The 22,361-nt window shown below is 41.8% G+C and overlaps 1 protein-coding gene across 1 annotated transcript in view; it reads right to left on the bottom strand.

Annotated features, from left to right (window-relative positions):
• The window catches only part of FANCC (FA complementation group C), a 105,211-nt gene that overhangs the window by 440 nt on the left and 82,410 nt on the right, over positions 1-22,361 (bottom strand). Inside the window, exons 9-13 of the mRNA XM_065406349.1 lie at positions 21,824-21,923; positions 17,430-17,505; positions 16,445-16,526; positions 13,571-13,745; positions 9,622-9,822 (exon numbers count right to left, since the gene is read on the bottom strand). Of these exons, the coding sequence (XP_065262421.1) occupies positions 9,622-9,822; positions 13,571-13,745; positions 16,445-16,526; positions 17,430-17,505; positions 21,824-21,923 (634 nt within the window). The remainder of the gene's footprint in view (positions 1-9,621; positions 9,823-13,570; positions 13,746-16,444; positions 16,527-17,429; positions 17,506-21,823; positions 21,924-22,361) is intronic.

Raw genomic sequence — 22,361 nt, 5'->3', positions numbered from 1 at the left:
TTATTCCACCTCTCTGGCCTGCTGATCCCTGAGGGCTGCTCCGCACTCTGCATCCCACTCTGGTTCCAACTCATGCCTCTCATATGTCCTCAGCCCACCCTGGAAAGCCCCCTATGCCAGGAGGGGGGAAATGTAGGAGGGACTGGCATAGCCTCCCCTATGCTAGCTCAGGACTCCCTTGCACTAGGGGAATTCTAAGCTGTTGCCTTAAGGCAATTTTAAATTCTCTTTGTGCTACTGGTTTAACAGGACCAAGGATCTTGTCTTCCATCTTTCAATAAAGGGTTGTTATAGCAGAATAAGGTGCTGCAGCCTAGCTGTTAAAGGGCTTCACTGATCTATAAAGGGCAGGCAGCACATAAGACTTAGAAAATAAATAGACCCAAATGAAAAGTTATGTATGCTGCCAAACAACTTTAAAATACAACATTTTAATGTTAAGGAATAATCAAAGTCATTTTCTATAAAACACCCAAGTTTTCTAACATATCCTAGCACTCCTTAAAGAAAGTAATGTTATATTTGTTTATTCCAACTAACAGCAGCTAGAAGGAATAATCAACAATAATGTTCCAGTTCCACTCACTGCAAAAATATTTTTCTCATGTGTTACAGGCCTTATAAAAGATAAAAGAAGTACAGTACTTTGACACCGAGAGGAAGAATTTCCAGACAAAGTGCTAAAGCAAAACAATGATGTGAAGTTCTGACCTGCTTGCATCAGAGGGTTTGGATTCTTATTGTAAAACATGACCTATAAATATATGTAACATATGTAGTAGCTAAATAACAATATAATAATAATCTAACATTTATGTAGCAAATTAATCTTAAAAGGATCCCAAAGCACTTCACAGTATATAATATGTCTGCAAATTGGTTCATCCATCAATGAAATGCAGTCACTTCTGGGGTGGAACATGACAATTATTTAACAGTTCCCAGCAAACAACAGTACGTAACAGAATAAAAAAATTAAAGAATATTGGGTTTTCTTGGTAGTCTATTGCTGTACAATATGAGAATCAAAAATCAGGACTGAAGATAAGTCCCTTGTTGCTGGGTTAACATGGACTCAAGATGCTGTTAAGGTGTATTCAGTCCCCAGTACAAAGATAACCTTATATTACAATCTAGCAAAACTTTTAGCCTACCACTGGGCTCCATAGAGAACTGTGTCCAGCACTCCTTGCTGAAATGAGTATTATTTAATCACAGGACTTAAGAGTTGGAGTATTTAAATATGGAATATTATAGCTGTGTTCCACACTAACTTAGAAAGAGATTCGTTAATAATGGGAAGGATTTATTGAATGAGATCATCTTGTCCATTCTTCTGCAAGTGTAGGATTATATAAACGCAGATCTCAGAATGGATCCTTGTGCTGGGGCACACATTCCCCATGTGCGCAACAATCAGATTATTTTGACCACCGTATCCACTGAGGCCATGCTCATGCCCTGGATATTCTCATATGCCTCCTCCATCCAAGGGCATAAAGGCCAGAGTGGGTCCAATTGTCCCTCAGTTCCTTTGCCAATAGAGAATTCCAGAGCTATAGGACTCGATACAAACAGGGAAGGAGAGTGGGTTGTGGGAAATACGTCTCAATGAACCACAGTTAATTTAAGATAAGTAACTTGTTTTCCGCAGAATATACTGATATTTTTGTCCCCCCCCCTCCCCCAAAAAAAATGAATGCCCAAAAGTGAAACATTCCAATTCAAAATGGTGCTACAGTGTCTGTCTTACCTCTGTAAGGTAAGAAAGACACTGCAGCACCATTTGAATTGGAATAAGTAACTGTTCTTTCTTCTTCAATTATTTGTCCACATGGATCCCACTACTGTGACTAGTACCCCCTGGCTTGGAGGTGGATGGTAGGAGTCCTATTTTAATGAGGATTACAGGACAGCTCTACCAAAGCAAGCATCCAATATGCAAGTCTCAACTAAGAAATAGTCTTGGGAGAACATGTGGACAGATCACCACGTAGTGTCCTGCAAATTTCTAAGAACATAAGAAGGGTCGTTACTGGGTCAGACTAATGGTGCACCTAGCCCAGAGTCCTGTCTTCCAACAGTGACCAGTGCCAGATATTTCAGAGGGAATGAACAGAACAGGCAATTTTCAAGTAATCCATTTTCTGCCATCTAGTCCCAGCTTCTGGCAGCCAGAGAGTTAGGGACACCCAGAACATGGGGTTGTGTCCCTAACCATCTTTTCTAATTGCCATTGATGGAGCTATCCTCCTTGAATTTATCTAATTCTTTTTTGAACACAGTTATACTTTAGGCCTTCGCAACATGAGTTCCACAATGAGTTCCCCGGGTTGACTGTGTGTTGTGTTGGTTTTAAATCTGCTGTCTATTAATTTTATTGGGTGACCTCTGGTTCTTGTGTCATGTGAACTTCCTTAACATTTCCTTATTCACTTTTGCCACATCAGTCATGATTTTATAGACCTCTATCATATCCCTACTTAGTCATCTCTTTTCTAAGATGAACAGTCTAGTCTTTATAATCTCTCCTCATATGGAAGCTGTTCCAGACCCCTAATCATTTTTGTTGCCTTTCTCTGTACTTTTGCCAATTCTAATATATCTTTTTTGAAATGGGGCAACCAGAACTACAAGCAGTATTCAAGGTCTGGTGTACCGTGGATTTATATTGTAGCTTTACGATATATTCTATCTTATTAGCTATCTTTTTCCTAACGGCTCCTAACATCCTGTTAGTTTTTTGACTGACACTGAAAATTGAGTAGATATTTTTCAAAGAACTATCCACGATGACTCCAAAATCTCTTTCTTGAGTGATAACAGCTTATTTAGACCCCCATCATTTTGTATGTATAGTTGGGATTGTGTTTTCCAACGTGCATTACTTTGTATTTATCCACATTGAATTTCATCTGCCATTTTGTTGCCCACTTACCCAATTTAATGAGATCCCTTTGTAACTCTTCACAGTCAGTTTTGGACTTAACTATATTGATTAATTTTGATCATATGGAAATTTTGGCACCTCCCTGTTCACTCCCTTTTCCAGGTCATTTATGAATATGTTGAACAACACAAGTCCCAATATAGGCCTTTGGGGGACCCTACTATTTATCTCTCTCTGCTGTGAAAACTGACCATTTATTCCTAGGCTTTGTTTCTTATCTTTTAACCACTTACTTAACCATGAGGGGACCCTTCCCGCTTATCCCATAACTGTTTACTTTGCTTAAGAGCCTTTGGTGTGGGACCTAGTCAAAGGCTTTCTGAAAGTCCAAGTACACTGGATCAACTGGATCACTTTTGCTGACTCCCTCAAAGAATTCTAATATACTGGTGAGGCATGATTTCCTTTTACAAAAGGGATGTAACAGGGATGCCTCTTAAGGAAGTAAAAGGCTGCTTGAGCACAGCTGGAGTGGCCTGTAATGCGCACAGGTGGAGCTAACCTGGCTAACTTGTAGCAGGACTTATCTAGTTAAATACTATAGTCTTTGAAAAGTGATAGCCTCGTCCTTAGGGTGTTCCTGAAAGGTCTTTGTTTCATAAGAGGACTCCAAGTTTCTAAAACGAAATTGGGTCTTTATCAACAGAACTATTTACACAGGTTCTGCAACTCCAGCTTGCATTCCAGCCATAGGCAGACAGACTGGCTTTCTGGTGTGTCCTCCAAATTCTTCCCACCTGCAACCTGTGCTCCTCCCTCTCAGTTCTAGGTAGGTTGCTACATTTTTCCTTTTAAACATTTGTTGTTGTTATATCATTTGTGCAAGCATTTGCTGACTTGCTAACACATAGCCCACCCTAGAGAGATGGTCTTTACCAGTCTGTTGCAGCGTTTTAGACATAATATTTCTTCAAGTGGGCTGGTTTTCTAACTACTATGGCCATTGGTAGGGGACTTGGTTCCACACCCTGTTTCTATCTCCTTTCTGTTGGGTGGTGTCCTTGGTCCTCTGTATTGCTCATAAACCTTGTTTCTTCTACATTAGGCCATCCGGTATCTAAGGCTCCAAGTCCTTGTCTTGGCCTCGGCCTCATCTTGCATACACAACTCATCCCTCTCATAGCAGTAGGGGGTCACCTCCTATGGCACTTGCTCTCTTCAATCTAGCCATCCCTGAACTATGAACTGTGTTACTGCCTGTGGTCAGTGCTTTGTTGGATTGCCTGGAACCTCCCATGAGAGATGGGAAGGTACTGTAGCATGTTGCTACACTCTGTGTGTTGTACTCTGGAAGGTATGCCCATTGCTCAGTTTACCTGCCACCAGTAGTGACTTTCCTGGGCAGACTTCGTGTCATAGAGCTGAAGGTCCTGTAACATGCATTGTAGCTGCTTGGGTGCACTCAGCTGTGGCTTCTTCATGATGCTTTCTAATAACTGATAATCAGACTGCATGTCCACCTTGTGCCAAAAAGTAACCTGAAGGAATCATTCCATTCCATAGAGCACAGCGTGTAGTTCCTTTTTTATCTGAACATATCCCCTTTTTGTGTCTTCCAGGGCTCTAAGTAGCAAAAGCGATGGGCATTGCATTAGTGTTGCTCCTAGGCCTCCTTCTGAGGCATCAGACTGTAGCTCTAGATGCTCCACAGTATAGGACTGATGCATCACTTATAATTTCTTTACTTTTTAAAAAATAGGTCTCTTGGGTCTCTAACTATCCTCACGCTGCATCACTGGGTTTTAACTGTCTCAAAGGCTCTCACAGGCTTCTGATAGGTGTGTGCAGAATCTGGAAAGACAGTTGGCCATTCCTATAAATTGCTAGATTCCCTTCAAATCCTTTGGTCTTAGCATTTCTTCAATGGCTCACAGTTTTCCAGGATCTGGCTAGATTTCCTCAAAAGTCAACAGATGTCTGATGTAGGGGACCTCCGTTCTCCTCAGCTTCAGCTTGCCTGCATTCAGTTTAATATTCCACTCCTGGCACCTGTTTAGGAGTTGTCTCAGCTTGGTATCATGGCTCTGCATTGCCGCTTCCTTGGTGTCTCCTTCTCCTGCAGTAAGAAGTCATCAGCTACAATTTGATGCCTGAGAGTCTATCTAGTGCCCAGTTTAGTTTACATTGGAACTACATCATGTAAGTCCAGGAAGTCATATGACCCAGAAGAGGGGGAAACATTCTTGCTTGTGTCTTTGGATGAGCCTGTTGATGGCTGACAAGATTCAATAAAGTTTGAAATATTTTTTGGTTGGTGATAAGCCTTCAATGACCTTGAATCTAACATGGCTCCTACGAACTCTATGCTTTGAATTGGAGCAAAACTAGATTTTTCTCTGATTATTTTGAAGGCTAGAGTAGCAAACAGCCTTTGGATTACATGGATTGAGCTGGTTGTCTGGTGAGGTGATTTCCCTCGGATAAGCCAATCATCAAGATAGAGGTACGTAAACCTGGATACCTTGCCATATCATGTAAGCTGCCACAACAGCCAGATACATTTGGTGGAAACCCTCAGTGCTATAGAAAGCCCAATGGGTGGGATGCAGTACTGGTAGCAAATCTCTCATACCAGGAATCTAAGGTATTTCTTGTGAGCTGGATATATGGACAGGTGAAAATAGCATCCTGAAGGTTGAGAGCAACAAAACAGTCTTGATAATGGAGGCCGAAGTCATCATCCTGAAAACTTGAAACAATGGATGAAGTAATCCAAGCATTGAAGGTCCAAGACAGGGTATCAACTCCCTTTCTTTTTTCAGATTAGAAAATAATGGGAGTAGAACCTCTTGCCCCATTAACTCTAAAGGCACCTCCTCCATTGCTCTAAATTGCAAAAGGGAGTCCACCTGCTGTTTCAACAATGTCTCATGAGACTGGTCCCTAAAGAGGAATGGGGTAGGAAGGCAGGGGTAGGAAGGGCCTGGAACTGTATGCCTTTGTTGACCAACTCTAAGGGCTTGTCTACACAAGTAATTCACAAAAGAACTAGTGTGTGATTTAACGTGAAATAACTATTTCACACAAACTCCCTGTGTGGACACGCTTATTTCGCACTAAGTGTGCCTTTGTGCAGTTTCGGTTAATCCAATTACAAAGTGGAGCTTAAGACAAGTCTAACGCCTGGTCACTCATGTCTCACTTTCATAGGCAGTGAAGTGAGTAACCTACATCTTTGGAGGAGGCTCTGGAGGAGGATTTAGCTGCTCTGCCGGTCTCAGAAGTTGTTGCCTCCTATGTCTACTGAGCCAAAGAGCTCAAAATTGAGCCACAGTTTACAGGAACACTCAGGAATTAAGTCTGTTCAGTTTTGGTAGAGCCTTTTCCCTCCGGATCTGAGGATACTCTCATTGAACACTCCAGGAAGAAGAGTTTAAGAAAAACCTCTCTCACTTTCTGAGTTCTTCTAAAAAAAGGCATGACAAACTGAACTCTATTGAGGACATGATCTTCCCCAAGGCCATGTCAAGTGTCCATTGTTCAGCATAATAAGTGCTTCACAAAAAGGAGCAAGTTTTGAACCCTGGAACTGGAACTTCACTTCAGCCATAGAGGCCTAGTTTCCAGTACCGAAGAAGTCCTAACACTAATAAATCTTTTTTTAAGCCTTTGGGTATAAAAATAATCAGAAAACTAACAACTATCCTACCTAGACTAATATACTGACTGTTTATATGAAGGGATTTAAAATCACACAGTAGGCAAGATACACTGCCAAATGTTCCATCTCACAGCCACAGGTGGTTAAAAGAAACTGAAGGACAGTTGGGCCCACTCTGCCCTTTATGCCTTTGGACGGGATGGGGGAGCCGAAGGGCATCCAGGACACAGACTCAAGGGACACGGCTGGCCAAAAGAATCTGATCTCTCATGCATTGGGGCACATGTACACCAGAACTGGCACCCACATGGGCAATTACTCAAAGAGTAAAGCTCCAATTCACTTCAGTGGAGCCAGGATTTCACCAAAGGAGTTGAGTCTTAACCATATTATCTTCTCTCCCAAATCTTCTCTCCTTCCCCCATTCTCTATGGCTATTGACACCTCTATTACCCCACCCCATCTCTCATGCCTGCAATTGAAGGGATATTTTTGATTACTCCCTGTCTTCTGACCCCCACATGCAGGTCACAGCCAGATTCTGTCACTTTTCCCTCCTCAACATCTTCAGCACACATTCTTTTCTTTCCATCCCCATAGCTAACTCTTTCATTCAGGGTCTCATTATATCTTATCTCATCCTCCTCTCCTCTCCGGTCTCCCTAAAACCCCAATTCCCTCCACCTATTCAGTGCTAACACTAATTAATGCTACCTGTTTTACAGGAAAATGGGCAGTGGATGGTTCCATAACCACTCCAGCTGCTAAATGGAGTGGGAATCAGAATCATAGAATATTAGCGTTGGAAGAGACCTCAGGAGGTCATCTAATCCAACACCCTGCTCAAAGCAGGACCAACACCAACTAAATCATCCCAGCCAGGGCTTTGTCAAGCCAGGTCTTAAAAACCTCTAAGGATGGAGATTCCACCACCTCCCTAGGTAAACCATTCCAGTGCTTCACCACCCTCCTAGTAAAATAGTGTTTCCTAATATCCAACCTAGACCCCTCCCGCCCCCACTGCAACTTGAGACCATTGCTTCTTGTTCTGTCATCTGCCACCACTGAGAACAGCCTAGCTCCATCCTCTTTGGAACCCCCCTTCAGGTAGTTGAAGGCTGCTATCAAATCCCCCCTCACTCTTCTCTTCTGCAGACTAAATAAGCGCAGTTCCCTCAGCCTCACCTCGTAAGTCATGTGCTCCAGTCCCCTAATCATTTTCGTTGCCCTCCGCTGGACTCTCTCCAATTTGTCCACATCCCTTCTGTAGTGGGGGGACCAAAACTGGACACAATACTCCAGGTGTGGCCTAACCAGTGCCGAATAGAGGGGAATAATCACTTCCCTTGACCTGCTGGCAATGCTCCCACTTCTTGGCAACAAGGGCACACTGCTAACTCATATCCAGGTTCTCGTCCACTGTAATCCCCAGGTCATTTTCTACAGAACTGCTGCCTAGCCAGTCAGTCCCCAGCCTGTATGGGATTCTTCCTTCCTAAGTGCAGGACTTTGCAGTTGTCCTTGTTGAACCTCATCAGATTTCTTTTGGCCCAATCCTCCAATTTGTCTCAGTCACTCTGGACCCTATCACTACCCTCCAGCATATCTACCTCTCCCCCCAGCTTAGTGTCATCTGCAAACTTGCTGAGGGTGCAATTCATCCCATCATCCAGATCATTAATAAAGATGTTGAACAAAACCGGCCCCAGGACCGACTCCTGGGGCACTCCGCTTGATACCCGCTGCCAAGTAGACTTCGAGCCATTGATCACTACCCATTGAGCCCGACAATCTGAACAGCTTTCTATCCACCTTATAGTCCATTCATCCAATCGATACTTCTTTAACTTGCTGGCAAGAATACTGTGGGAGACCGTATCGAAAGCTTTGCTAAAGTCAAGATATATCACATCCACCGCTTTCCCCATATGCACAGAGCCAGTTATCTCATCATAGAAGGCAATCAGGTTGGTCAGGCATGACTTGCCCTTGGTGAATCCATGTTGATTGTTCCTAATCACCTTCCTCACCTCCAAGTGCTTTAAAATGGATTCCTTGAGGATCTGCTCCATGATTTTGCTGGGGACTGAAGTGAGGCTGACCGGTCTGTAGTTCTCCAGGTTCTCTTTCTTCCCTTTAATATGGGCACTATATTTGCCTTTTTCCAATCGTCCAGGACCTCCCCCAATCGCCACGAATTTTCAGAGATAATGGCCAATGGCTCTGCAATCACATCAGCCAACTCCCTCAGCACCCTTGGATGCATTAGATCTGGACCCATAGACTTGTGCATGTCCAGCTTTTCTAAATAGTTCTTAACCTGTTCTTTCACCACTGAGGGCTGCTCACCTCCTCCCCATACTGCGTTGCCCAGTGCAGCAGTCTGGGAGCTGACCTTGTCTGTGAAGACCGAGGCAAAAAAAGCATTCAGCTTTTTCCACATCATCTGTCACTGGAAGTGATTGATGCCTGAGAGGGCAAAGTGTATACACTCTTAGGCTATGTCTACACTAGAGAGTTACAGCAGCACAGCTGAACCGATGCAGCTGCGCCACTGTAAGATCTTTCATGTAGCTGCTCTATGCTGAAGGGAGAGAGCTCTCCTGTTGACATAATAAAACCACCCACAACGAGTGGTGGCAGCTATGTCAGTGGGAGAAGCTCTCCAGCCAACATAGCGCTATGCACACTACCACTTATGCTAGCAAAAATTATGTCACTCAGGGGTGTGTTTTTTCACATCCCTGAGCAACATAAGTTTTGCCGACGTAAGTGATAGTGTAGACATGGTCTAAATCTACAGAATGTAAGGTGTGAGGGAACTACATACACTCCTGTACTGTCAGCTACTACTCGAAACATTTCTGTGGCTCCATAGCTTAGGTAATGACTTCTCCAATGGGACCCTGTGGAAGCACTTCAAGGAGGAGAATATTTTGGCTGTAATTCTTATTTAGGTTAGCATAATTTTCTTTAATTCTCTGTGATCAGCTTTTTCGTAAGAAGGAGAAATTTTCAACATGTGAATAATACAAAAAAAAAGCTTGTTGAAAAACATGGAAACACTTACATGCGAAATAAACTCTTGGGCAATCTTGTGTCCACCAGAAGAAAAGAGCAAAAAACTAATCAGAAGATGCCTGACAAGGTGTTTGGTGCAAGGTTGCCTTTTATCTGTTTTAGTGCTAGCTGCAGCCTGCAGATCTGTGATGGAGAGGGTTGTACAGCTGAAGAGCATCATCAGACGATCATACACTGCTCGAGCTTCTACCTGTAGGGAACAATTTCAAAAGATAAAGGATCAGAGAAGAGTAAAAGTTGTGTTTATGGAATTTTTTTTTTTTTTTTAAATGAGATTTGTTCACTAACAGACATCTGAATCCTTGGAAGAAAACCCAAAAATACGTCAAGAGCTTGAGTTTAAGAGGCACTGCAGAGAACAGGGAAGGAAGGGCAGTGCACATTTTGCTTACGGTGGCTCACACAAACATAAATGGACAAAATGGAAAATTCTTTACTTTCTTTGGTCTTGCAAACTAAGCAGCCAAGGCATCGAGCCAAGTTTTGACCTTTTTTGTAATGAAAGGAAATGGAGAAAATCCCTCAGTAGAATGTAGTCAGATTTTTTACATTGTGGGAAAAAGAACAGAAGGCTCCTTGAAGGCTCACTTCAATATTGCAGCTACAAATCAATTAAACCCCCATGTAATCTGACCTCAATTGATAAAACATTCTGATAAGAATGACGGATTTTGGCTTCTTCCTGTATTACTTGCAACATGTTTATTTCCTCTGCCTCTTGGAGGAGCCAATATAAATGTACCGTCAAAACAGAGAATGAAGATTTTGGTGTCCACATAATTGAAGTTGTTAGTTCATCATAAGCAGCTATTAAAAAACATATTTAATTGTAATTATACTGTTCATTACATAAAAGACAGGAAACATAAGGACAAAAGCAAAACATACCACCTAGGACTAAGGGGAGTAGGACACCAGCCCCACCAGTGTTCGTGAGTTCATTTTAGTTTTAGCTATTTGTTTCCTTCCACTTACTGATTTTTTTCACATTAACATTTCTATATATGCTAGCTTGAAAGAGTTTGCTTTACTGGAAAGGTAATTCCTCATTTAAGTCTGTCCCAGGATGCACTAGGGATGCTACATGGCACTAATGAGATCACAATAAAAGTTTATGAGACATAATGAAATGTTATTGTTCCATTGAGATTGGATTGCCTTCAAACAAGCGCACCTGAATCTTACTCCTTCCCATTTCACTACACCTGCACTGATTCCCCCATTCAACCATTCCTGAGCTGAATCAATACAGAAGAGTGGCTACAATATATCTAGACCTTTTTAATGCTAAAAATATTTTGGATTTTAAATCATGCCTCACTACTCCATGATATTCAAAGCGGATGTTATGCTTTCAGCTTCCGTCTATGTTAATGTATGTCTGGTTGCAGTGTTTCAGTCTCTCCTTCCCGTCACCAGGTGCTAAAAAGTCCTCTTCCTCCTCCTCTCTGCTGAAATGACTACAGGCTCCCATACCTATCAGTCTTCATAGTCTTTTCTCTCTATGTTCTCATTCTCCTGTGCTAGGACTAAAGAAAAGAGGAGGGGGGAGGGGGGCAGATATTTTGACTGAGCAGTGGCAAGTTAGGAACAAGGTGGTGAAGAAACTACAAAGTGCACTTTTGGGGAGCGATCAGGACTTTAATGAAACAGGAATAACAGTAAGAAGCACTAAGAAAGGGGGAAGGAAACAATAGACACTGGGATCCCTCTATGCATATGGAGTACTGTCCTTTCCCCACCACTCCCTGTCAGAAAACAAAACCAACAAATGAGTTAAACCAATTTGTCTCAACAGAAAGTGATTTTTTTTCTATTATCAGACTGGTATTCTCACGGGAAATACATGAAAAACTTTGGAAAGAGACAAGGTCTTCCATTGAGATCAGATGTAATATCCATATCCAAAGGACTTTCATCCTAATTCAGTATTGCTTTCATTGTGATTTACAGAGAAGCCATTATCTTTTTCTACAGAAGTGTGCCAAGTCTGATTATTAAAAAAGTTAGCACCTTCCTCCCTGTAGAGGGGTCCGGACTCACCCCTGCGGCGCCTCCTGCTGGTCGTCCAGGGAATTAGCTCACCAGCCTCTGGAGCGCCCTCTGCAGGGCGGTGATCCGCCTTGTCCTCTGCACTGGCCCCTGTGTCCCTCCCAGGACCCCGGTACCCCTTGCTCTGGGTGCTGCCCCCTGGCAATACCCACACATGCTAGGTCTCCCCTCCCAGGGGACCCCCGCCTACTATCCTCACCTTGCCTCAGCACTAGGCCACTGCCAGTCACCAACTAGCCCCCGCTCCCTGGGGCAGACTGCAGTATAGGCCACTCATCACTGGCAAGGAGGGTTTGGACCTGCTGCCTTGGCCTAGCCCTGGGCTGCCCTCTGCAATTCCCAGTACCCCTTGGCCTATTACCAGGCTGGAGCTCCCCAGCTCCTCAGCCTTTCCCCAGCCCTGCTCCACTCAGGTACTCTGTCTCAAGCTTGCTGCAGCCAGGCCCTTCTCCTTCTGAAGGCAGAAAGAGACTCTGAGTGCCTGGCTCCCGGCCTCTTATATAGGGCCAGCTGGGGCCTGATTGGGGCGTGGCCCAGCTGTGGCTACTTCCCCAATCAGCCCAGTAGCTTTTCCCTTTGCCCCAGCCCTCTGCCAGGGCTGTTTTAAACCCCTCAGGCAGGAGTGGGGTAACCACCCCGCTACACTCCCATTTAAAAGGGATTTTTTTATGCTGAAGTATAAATCTTTAAAAACAAACATTTATAATGGAAGTATCAATTATCTTAACTATGACACTTGAGCACACCTTCTTATATTATTCAAAGTAAAATAAACACTATTTTTCCAAGTATAATAACCAGAGTTATTAGTTAAATAGTGTCTTCTCATATCCAAACAAAATGTTCAAGATCCTTTTCAGAAACACAAAGAACTTTAATGCTGTGTGATTTCTTGGTGTTAGTTAAAACTTCAAGTTAAGACTATCTGCTCAGACCTGATTGTGCATTGTGCTACTTCCTCTTCACATGGGTCTGGCAAAGGGGCCATATGATGCAAAATTTAAACACTGGGGAATATCTGTGACAAAGGAGGATTCCCTGGGTTGGGTAGAACTGGGATAACAGCTGTGTACCAAACATGCACCCACCGTCCATATGTAAGGATAGGGTGTGTGGTCAGAATGCGGCTGTACTCCAACTATTCCTGCCTGCTGCAATAGTCCCTACAGTCATAGGTAGCTACGGGTAAATTAGTGCAGTTCTTAGGCTGCTTTAACTTACTCAGGGCATCCAATAGGTCCCATGCTGGCTCCAGAATAGGGAAGTGCAAAGCTAGCATAAGGCCCACCTTTGTCCTTCTCCCCTCTGTTCCTATGCTGAGTGGAATAGAGAACCAGACCTTTAGTGTTTAAAACAAAACTAAGTAACCATGGCACAAGTTAATATAAGAAAGACTGAATTACATCATCAGATCACTGCCTAGATTCTATGATGACAAGTGCAACAGAAATCAAATTAGATAGATAGTTAGATCAGATTCACTGCTGCTGAATGTGAATGAAGAATGCTGCACTGTTGTTATTATTAGTGCTCTCACTTTTAAAGCATGGCTGTCCTACAGGACTCTACGTCACAGGAGCTCTGAAATCCTGCCACACAGATTCAAAAGGAGCAGTTACAGGTGCACCAATCAAGCTGATTTGATACGGTCATATTTTTCAGAAGAAAAGTAAATAAAGGCATTCTGGCCTACAGTACACTTGACAAACCCAGTTTCTAAATGTTCACAGTTGAAAGAGCCACAAAAATTATCTTGGATCCCCTCTACTGCAGAATTTTACAATTCCAGGAGGACCCTGCAAACCCCAGCCGCTTTCAAACATAAATGCCTCAATTTTCAGGTATACAATTGGCTAAATACTCTCAGCCATGCCTACACCACCCACCAGAATTTGAGTCCTCTGCTCTTTATCATTGTGTGGATTGTAGTAAAATGCCAGCAGCCACAGAAAAGTATCTGCGGATTCATCTTCAGACTTCAGCAACTGCTCTACAGCGATATCAGCCCATTCTCCAAAATGAACAAACAAAAACCAGCTCTCAAAGAGGTCAGTGTAAGATCTGCAAAAGAATCAAAATACATTTCAGTTTTGTTGGCTATTCATGTTCTTGTGGGATGCAAAAAGGTTCCAAGCAGGGGTTCCCCATTGGGTGAAGATGCTGTTTAGTAAAGAATTGTGCAGTTCCCACTTGTGATCAGTGCTAAAGTGCCTGCTGAGGTTGTCCACCCGTGAACTGTGAACAGCTGAGAGCTATACTGCTGACACAGTAATGTGGCTATGACACTTTCTTGAGGTGCCAGGACTGTAAGTCACTGTGTTACCCACCTGCCTCAGTGAGAGAGAGTCTTTGTTGTGGTAGGTGGGTGACAGCTCCCTGACACTACCAACCCTTCAGCACTCAGCCGCTACTTTGCTTTTCAGGTAAAACACTAGGTGTACCTCAGAACTCCTCAGAAGCATCCCCCCTGTAGCCTCCAGCCTCTGTCACTGGACACACATAGTAATTTCCAGGCTCACTACTCCCAAGGGCGCTCAAAGGAATAGTACATATACACCAACTTATAACAACACAGCACTGTAATCTATTTATAACAAAAGTTTATTAACAAATGTAGAGAATTAAGAGATAGTGAGCAAGAATAACAACAACAGGTTACAAATAAAACAAAAGTATAACAGGCTTCTACTAGACTAAGACTTACTTTTAACAGGCTACAAATCTTTGTCTAAAACAGTCTCTCAGTCTGAGCTTTTTCTGCAAAGCTTACTGATTTTCAGTCAAACCAGGATCCACAACACTCATGAATCATTCTCCCCACACTCCCGCCCAGGTTTCTCAGTGAAATGGATAACAAAATATCCTTTTGCTTTTCCTTATATTTCCTAGAGTTCATTGTCTTTATTCCCAGAGTCAGAATAACTCTCCTCTGTAAAAAGCAACAGAGGGTCCTGTGGCACCTTTAAGACTAACAGAAGTATTGGGAGCATAAGCTTTCGTGGGTAAGAACCTCACTTCTTCAGATGCAAGTAATGCCTCTGGAAATTTCCATTACTTGCATCTGAAGAAGTGAGGTTCTTACCCACGAAAGCTTATGCTCCCAATACTTCTGTTAGTCTTAAAGGTGCCACAGGACCCTCTGTTGCTTTTTACAGATTCAGACTAACACGGCTACCCCTCTGATACTTGTCTCCTCTGTAAAGGCAGTTTCCATTGTATTGACTTACAATGCTTCATTTACAAATGACTCTAGGTAGACAGATAAACTGACATTCCTTTTTCTAGGAAAAACTTGATAGTCAACCCTGCCTGGGATACAGATTCTGAAATATATTTTTCAATAAATACATACATACAACTTTCTATACAAATTCTTAAATATCATTCATACATACATCTCACAATGCTTATGTGTCACCAGTTTTCATTTGATACCTTACAAGATACTATTTATGGATAAAACCATGAAAACAGCGTATTAGGTGTAGTAAGTTTTTCAGGCTTAATAGGAGTTGCTGTTACAGAACAGTGAACCCTTTGCCAGTTGGCACTGAGGAGGTCTTAGGATCACAGTGGTGTTGGATGCACGAGTTCCATAAGTTAAACGTCTCCATGCATAGAAGGATGGATTTAGCACTCTCTGTTTGTTAATATAGAGCATGGTTGTTATGTTGTTGGACATTACTAGGATATGTCAGAATCATGAGTGGTATGAATGCCTTGCAGGCTTCCCAGACAGCTCTCAGCTCCAGGAGATTTATTTGCATTCTGGTCTCTCGAGGCATCCAGGTGCCTTATGCTGTGAGTCATCCATGTGGGCTCCCCAGTCCAGTTGGGAGGCATTTGTAACTAGCTTTTTCTCAGGTATGGGCGGGAAGAGGGGAACTTCCATGCATATGCGCTTGGGGTCTTTCCACCACATCAAGGGAGAATAATCACTATTGTGTACATACTGTCTTCTTGGCACATACACCACACAGCTCTTGCCCTGACTGAGTCTAGAGTCGCTCCTATGAATTCTATAGTTTGTGTCAGATTTAGGGTAGACTTGTTTATACCAATTCCCAGGGCCATTAGGAGATGGAGCAGCAATGATGTCAATGTCAAAACTTCTAGACAGGACCTTTCTGTCAGGAGCCAGTCATCTAGATATGGATGGCAACGGAGCCATTGCAACAGGCCTCTGCTGCTACTATTGCAAACTTCTTCGTAAATAGCCTGGGTGCTGCTAATAAGCCTAATGGAAGAACTCTTACTAATAGTGGTTGGGACCTGCCACTAACCTAAGGAAACACACATAGGGATCTGGATGGAGGGCCAAGTCAAGAAGAGGGAGCATCCTAAGTTTCAGAGAGGGAGAGAGAGAGCAGCAACAGAGTGTGCAGCATGCAGGAGAAGGGTGCCTCAGATCTGGAAGGAGCTAATCCCCAGAGTGGCTAGGAGGAGGTGCCCCTGGCAGTGAGTGGACCCTATCACAGGGTGTAATTAAAAGGTCTGATTTTCTGAAGTGCTCATTGACTTGAACTGTGGGTGCTTGAGACCTCTGAAAATCAGGTTCATAGTTTAGAAGGCCTCCTTATATCCGAGGATATCCTATTTTCCTATCCTTAAACAGAAGTTGTATTTGGGAACTAAGAAGAAAATGGCATCTAAAGATAACTAAAAATTAATCAACCAAGATTATGAACCACATGACTTTTCACGAAGTAATAGAAGAACAAGAAGAAATGATGAGGGATAGTCTAAGTATTTTTATTTACCTAATGCTTTTATCTTCTATTATTGCTTTAAGCATGTCAGTAATGTATTTCAGGTGTTGAGACCAGAGCGTAGCTGGCAAATCTGGAAAACAGTACGAAGAAAAGTTGTACCTAATGAAACAGGCTAAAACAGAACAATATTTGGTACGGTATCAAGCTAGAACTAGAACTTGCTAGACACATGATTCAGTCTTCAGTAATTGCTTCTCACATTTAAACTTTCCCGTAGTTTTCAACCATATCTATAATAAATTACTTTATGTTCTTTGGTCAAAAATTCATTTGCAAAATACAGGACTAAAGTTCAGGCTATTCATCAAATTAGGCATAAGTGTGTGTGTGTGCACGCGCATACATACACACACAGAGACACACAAACACACACACAATATATATATATTGTTTCTCATCAATACTAATCTAGTGTATCTCTGTTATCCCAGCCAAGTGCCCCGTCCTTAGCAGAAATTGCCAATCATGCAGAACTGTGTCACATGAAACATTATTTTTCTGATATGCATAAATAGAGACAAGGGAGATCAAACTTATTTTCATTTGTGACTTAACTGAAATCAGATTTCCAGATTTCAGAGAGGAGAAAGGCAACACAATGCATTAATACGTTTGAATATGGGAGTTTTCACAATGATCATTATTGGGCTTACAAGACATGAACATTGAATACCTTTCCAGTCCTTGATAACTGTGTTTTAATTCCTAGCATTGGCTTTATTATATTGAAAATAATTTGCCTTCCTTCTATTACTCTTATTTGGTTTTGGTTTTAATTTTGTTTAAATCTATGCCATTGAATATAATAGTTACACAAAAACCTACATTAAAAGAACATTACAAAAGTGGCAAAGTCAAGCACTCAGAATTAAGGTAACCCTTGTGCATTATTTTTGAGGTTATATATTGTGCAGAAAAATAAATGAAAATGCAGATTCCGTTAATGCTCCAAACAATTCAAGGCAGAACTTACCAAAAGGATGTTTGAGTAAGGCTATTACAAGATGCTGATGATGATGAGGAAAGTAGGCCTTCAGAGGAAATTTATGCTAAAACAAAAGTCAATATTTTAAAAGAGCTTTGTGGTCAGCTTCCAAGAACATAAAACCTAAAGATATTATAGGTTCACCTAATGTAATAGCCACATACAATAACAGTGCTGTCTGGCATAAAGGAACACTTAATTAGTTTTAGACCTAACATTTAAGATTTTCTATGAAGAAGGAGGGAATAGAAAAGAGAGGGAAGGAGGCTTACAAAACCTAGCTATTTATGTTACTGGAATTATTTAATTTCAGTGTAAACAGGCTTTAGGGGATGGGGGAGTTTAAATCTAAATGTTCCCATCCAGTGTTTGTGAACACAAAAAGCAATTTTTTTCTAACGTATAGGAACCAGAAAGAGTAACTGACTAATGTAATTTAATTCCAACAGATGCATAATTCAAAAAGTAAACAAACATTTTGTTATTATTTGTGAAAATTAAGGGACTAGCAGCAGTGGAACCCAAATTATTTTATTTTACAAGCACCTGTTGGGTATACTTAGGACAACGCAGTGAGTTATCCCACTAGCTACCTTAACTCTGGTCTGGAGGGACGTCATTCTCTAGGTGAAGGGACTATTCAGTCTCCACACCAGCTCTTGAACACAGACAGCAAATTATACCAAATTTCATGACAGATCTAAATATCAGAGGGGTAGCCATGTTAGTCTCTACCCACAAAAACAACAAGGAGTCTGGTGGCACCTTAAAGACTAACAGATTTATTTGGGCATAAGCTTTCGTGGGTAAAAAAGTGGGGTTTTTACCCACAAAGGCTTATGCCCAAATAAATCTTAGGCCTGGTCTACACTAACCCCCAAATTCGAACTAAGGTACGCAACTTCAGCTACGTGAATAACGTAGCTGAAGTCGACATACCTTAGTTCGAACTTACCGCGGTTCAGACGCGGTCCACACGCGGCAGGCAGGCTCCCCGTCGACTCCGCGGTACTCCTCTCGCCGAGCTGGAGTACCGCAGTCGACGGCGAGCGCTTCCGGGATCGATTTATCGCGTCCAGACCAGACGCGATAAATCGAACCCGGAAGTTCGATTGCCAGCTGTCGAACTACCGCGGTAGTGTAGACCTGGCCTTAGTCTTTAAGGTGCCACCGGACTCCTCGTTGTTTAGGACAGATCTGTAATTCCAAACTCTATCCAATGAAGACTGTGCTTAGACTACCAAGCTCATTTCACTTGGATTTTTTGATGTGCACTCAGATACCATGCATTTTACAAATACATGTAATGATATTCTTTCCCTTCACTTTAATGTGTTTTTCTTTGTGTCTTCCCCCCCCACACACACACTTTTTTTTTTTTTGAAACAGCAATTTAAAGGAAAATGAAAGTACAAAGAAAAGTATGACACTCAACATATCATTGGTATGATAAAACTGGCAAAATTCCAAAGATCTATATTGGTCAAATGGAGTTATAGGAATTAATTCTTAATTAAAATGTTAAAGCATACATGCAGCCAATTAATATGCACACCAAAAACCCCAAGAAAAAGCAGCACTGGGCATGCTTAGTAGACAAGACACAACCCACATTCTGAATTAACTTGACTTGCAAAATTGATTTCATTTTTAAATCAAAGCCAGTTTTCAGCATAAAAAGAGTTTAAGCAAAATAAAGATGTTTGCCTTCCTAGAACCTGACTGCAGGAAAACCAATTAGAGGGGACTGTGATTGTGGCCAGCCATTATATTGGGGGGAGTACAGGGTTTTCTGCGAACTCTCTCCTACTCTGCACACCTCTGTGGACACAATCTGGTTCTTAGAAAGATTCGCAAGATACATCTGTTTGCCTAGCCTTTTTTCAATTAACTGAACTATAAATTCCTGGGGTCTCAAACAACCGGCCAGATCCTTCTTCATTCTCAGTCTTTAGTGTTCCTCTTATTTGAAATGTTAATGGAGCAATTTATGTCCCATTAAATACATGCAGACATAGAGATGGGTATCTTATAAATGCATGTAATAACAGTTACAGTTTCAGGGTAACTGTTAACTGTATTTACACCCTCCCCACTCCCATGGTCGACTTCAGGAGCGCCCAGTCAGGTCTCAGTTCTCCAGCTGTCACCTGTCTCTGGGTAGGGACCCTTGTACTACTCCCTTCTGACCAGGGGTTTCAAGGCTCCACAGCAACCTGCCATACACTGTGATAACTGCAGCCAGCTTGCCTAATGGCCAGCATCTGTGACTTGCTTTCTCCCCGAGGGCTATAAACAGTGTATTGCCAGCAGTTACCACATAGATCTTTCTAAACAAGTACATTACAAAGAAGCATTACAAAGAAAACATATAAAAAAACAACACAAGTTCCTACAGGCTTATTAAAAGTCTACCAGAGATCACTCCTAACCCCTCAGGGGGTGGTACCTCTCTGAGGTTGTTTACAGTTTCAGCAACTTGCCTTAATCACGCCTCCCCCCACCCATTTTTAGTTCCTGAAGGAGCTGTGGTAACCTGTCCCCATGAATTTATAAACCATTCATAAATTTAATACAATAGTTCCCAAAGATACTGCGTAGAGTTGCAATGTCTGCAACAATAATAATATTCAGAAAGCAAAAACAATACGATCAAATTGATTTAAACCAAATTTATTAGATAGGAAGTACTCCTAGTCTGAGATCTTGTATGCTAAGTTGTAGCAAATTTTACAGTTGATTTATAAACTCTTGAAAAAAAAGATTTATAATTGAAATGCTCACAGGCACCACCTTAATTATAGCAGTGTGAATATGCACATATAAATTGTATAAAGAAGATCTATTTCATATTTAAAGCCAGCTTCACATAAAAAAAATGGGCAATAATCCATGACATGATGTCATCAACTGAAGGACTTTCACCATAAAACACATGCAAAGCCAGCACAACAAATGTAGCCCCCAGTAAGTTGAAGAGTGTGGAATTTCTGCTTATGATCTCCAACCCACCACCCCTGCCTCCCTGGGGTTGCACAATGTACTGCTAACATGCAACCAGGGTGGAATAGAATTAATGTGTGTGGCATTTATTCGTATTAAATAAGACAGCTGCAGTTTCATTCCTAATTCATACTACCTGAAGCTAGAAGACAGATTTAATCACAATGCTAAGGCAAGTATATCACGGATTCCAAGACTCACTCCTTCACTAACCATTATCTCCCAAAAAGATACGGAAGTCAAAGAGTAGGAATTCTCAGAAGTTTGTTTAGAGGTGAAATATATTCAGTAATAGAATAGCTTCCCAACCAGTGCTTCTGCCATGTCAAACTGGACTGGAAAAATTAATGAAATGATTAGAGTGAGAAATTTTGGTAAATTTCGGATGAAGTGGGCTTTAGCCCACGAAAGCTTATGCCCAAATAAATTTGTTAGTCTCTAAGGTCCCACAAGTACTCCTTGTTCTTTTTGCTGATACAGACTAACACGGCTACCACTCTAAAGAAAGCTTGTGACCTATAAATATAATTAGAATTTTCAAGTCCCCTGTTCTTGGATTTTAAACTCTGAGGGGCTGATTCTCCTCTCAGTTAAGCTTGTGAAAAACACAAGTAATTTCACCACAGTCAACTGAGTAAGAGTGGTGTAAAATTACCATGAGAGGAGAATAAGATCCTGAGTGGGGAAATTTTAAGCCTCATCTGAACTCTTGGATGGCCAAACCTATTTTGTATCGGCGTATGTATTTTTCTTTGTTTTTTTTCCTTATTACATTCAGCACAGGACTCAGTAGGATCCCTGCTGCTGCAAAAGAAATACTTGCCTATGGTCTCCCTCATTCTTTCAGTCCAAGATTGAGGATCATGCTGTAATTCAGCATGCAGGCAAATGCTGCACGGCCAGGATAACAATATAATATATGCAGTGCTTAATTTGCACCAGGGCTTGCCAGGGCTGAGCCCTGGCACCTCTAGGCTTGGCAGTTCATAGCCCAGGCACCTCTGGGCTTGCTGCATCAGTTATGAATGTAAAAAAGTTGCTTGAGCCCTGGCACCAAATTCCTTCAGCCCTGGCGCCTCTTTCATTACAAATTAAGCGCTGAATATATGGGGATGATAACTTATGTTGGTGAAATGCTACAGCATAAGAACAAATAAATTACTCCTGTTTTGCAAAAGGCATATTGATTTTGCACCTCTATGTTTGATGCCAGTTAAAGTGCCTCAACTCTGTCTTGGCATCCATCTATAGCAGCAATGTGAGACCATTAATTGCCTCGTTTTATTCCATCAGCATTCTCAAATTTAAAATTGTTCTTTTCATGCTAAATCTGATAGCCTCTCATTAAAAAGTTATTAAAAAAATAGAGCTTGACTAACCTGCTTGTTATCCTTCTGGTGAGCTTGAACAAAACACTGTGTAAACACCTGTATTATGGTCATTACTTCTGGCGTTCCACCGGTTTCCAGTAGTGCATTCCTGAGCATTGAAAAGTTAAATTATGACAGGTCAGATTATTAGTCTGTTAATCACACAGCTTTTAACTGGAAGAAGGTAACGAGAGAGTGAGCATGCTTTCTGTATTGTTGCCTTGAGCTGTGTCTGAACTCATGAAAACTGAAGAAACTAACTTCACTTTGACATTTGTTAAAGTACACACACACACCCTTTGTGATAAAGACAACATTGTCCTTTGACAAATATTTCACACTTTGAACTTAATTTTTTTTTTTTTTTTTGCAGTTGCGACCCATGCATTTAGAGGTCTAAATGGAGCAGCCACGTACTTAGGTGTCTATATGATAGGGTTTGCATCTGCAACAAATTGTAGGGAAGGAAAAAAAGGGCAAAATTAAAAAGCAGGCTGGCATAAAAAAAATGGCCTTTTAAGACTCCAATCCTGCAAAGCACTTAAGC

Source organism: Emys orbicularis, chromosome 6 (assembly GCF_028017835.1).
Source record: "Emys orbicularis isolate rEmyOrb1 chromosome 6, rEmyOrb1.hap1, whole genome shotgun sequence".
Lineage (NCBI taxonomy): Eukaryota > Metazoa > Chordata > Testudines > Emydidae > Emys > Emys orbicularis.
This window is presented reverse-complemented; position numbering and strand designations above follow the sequence as displayed.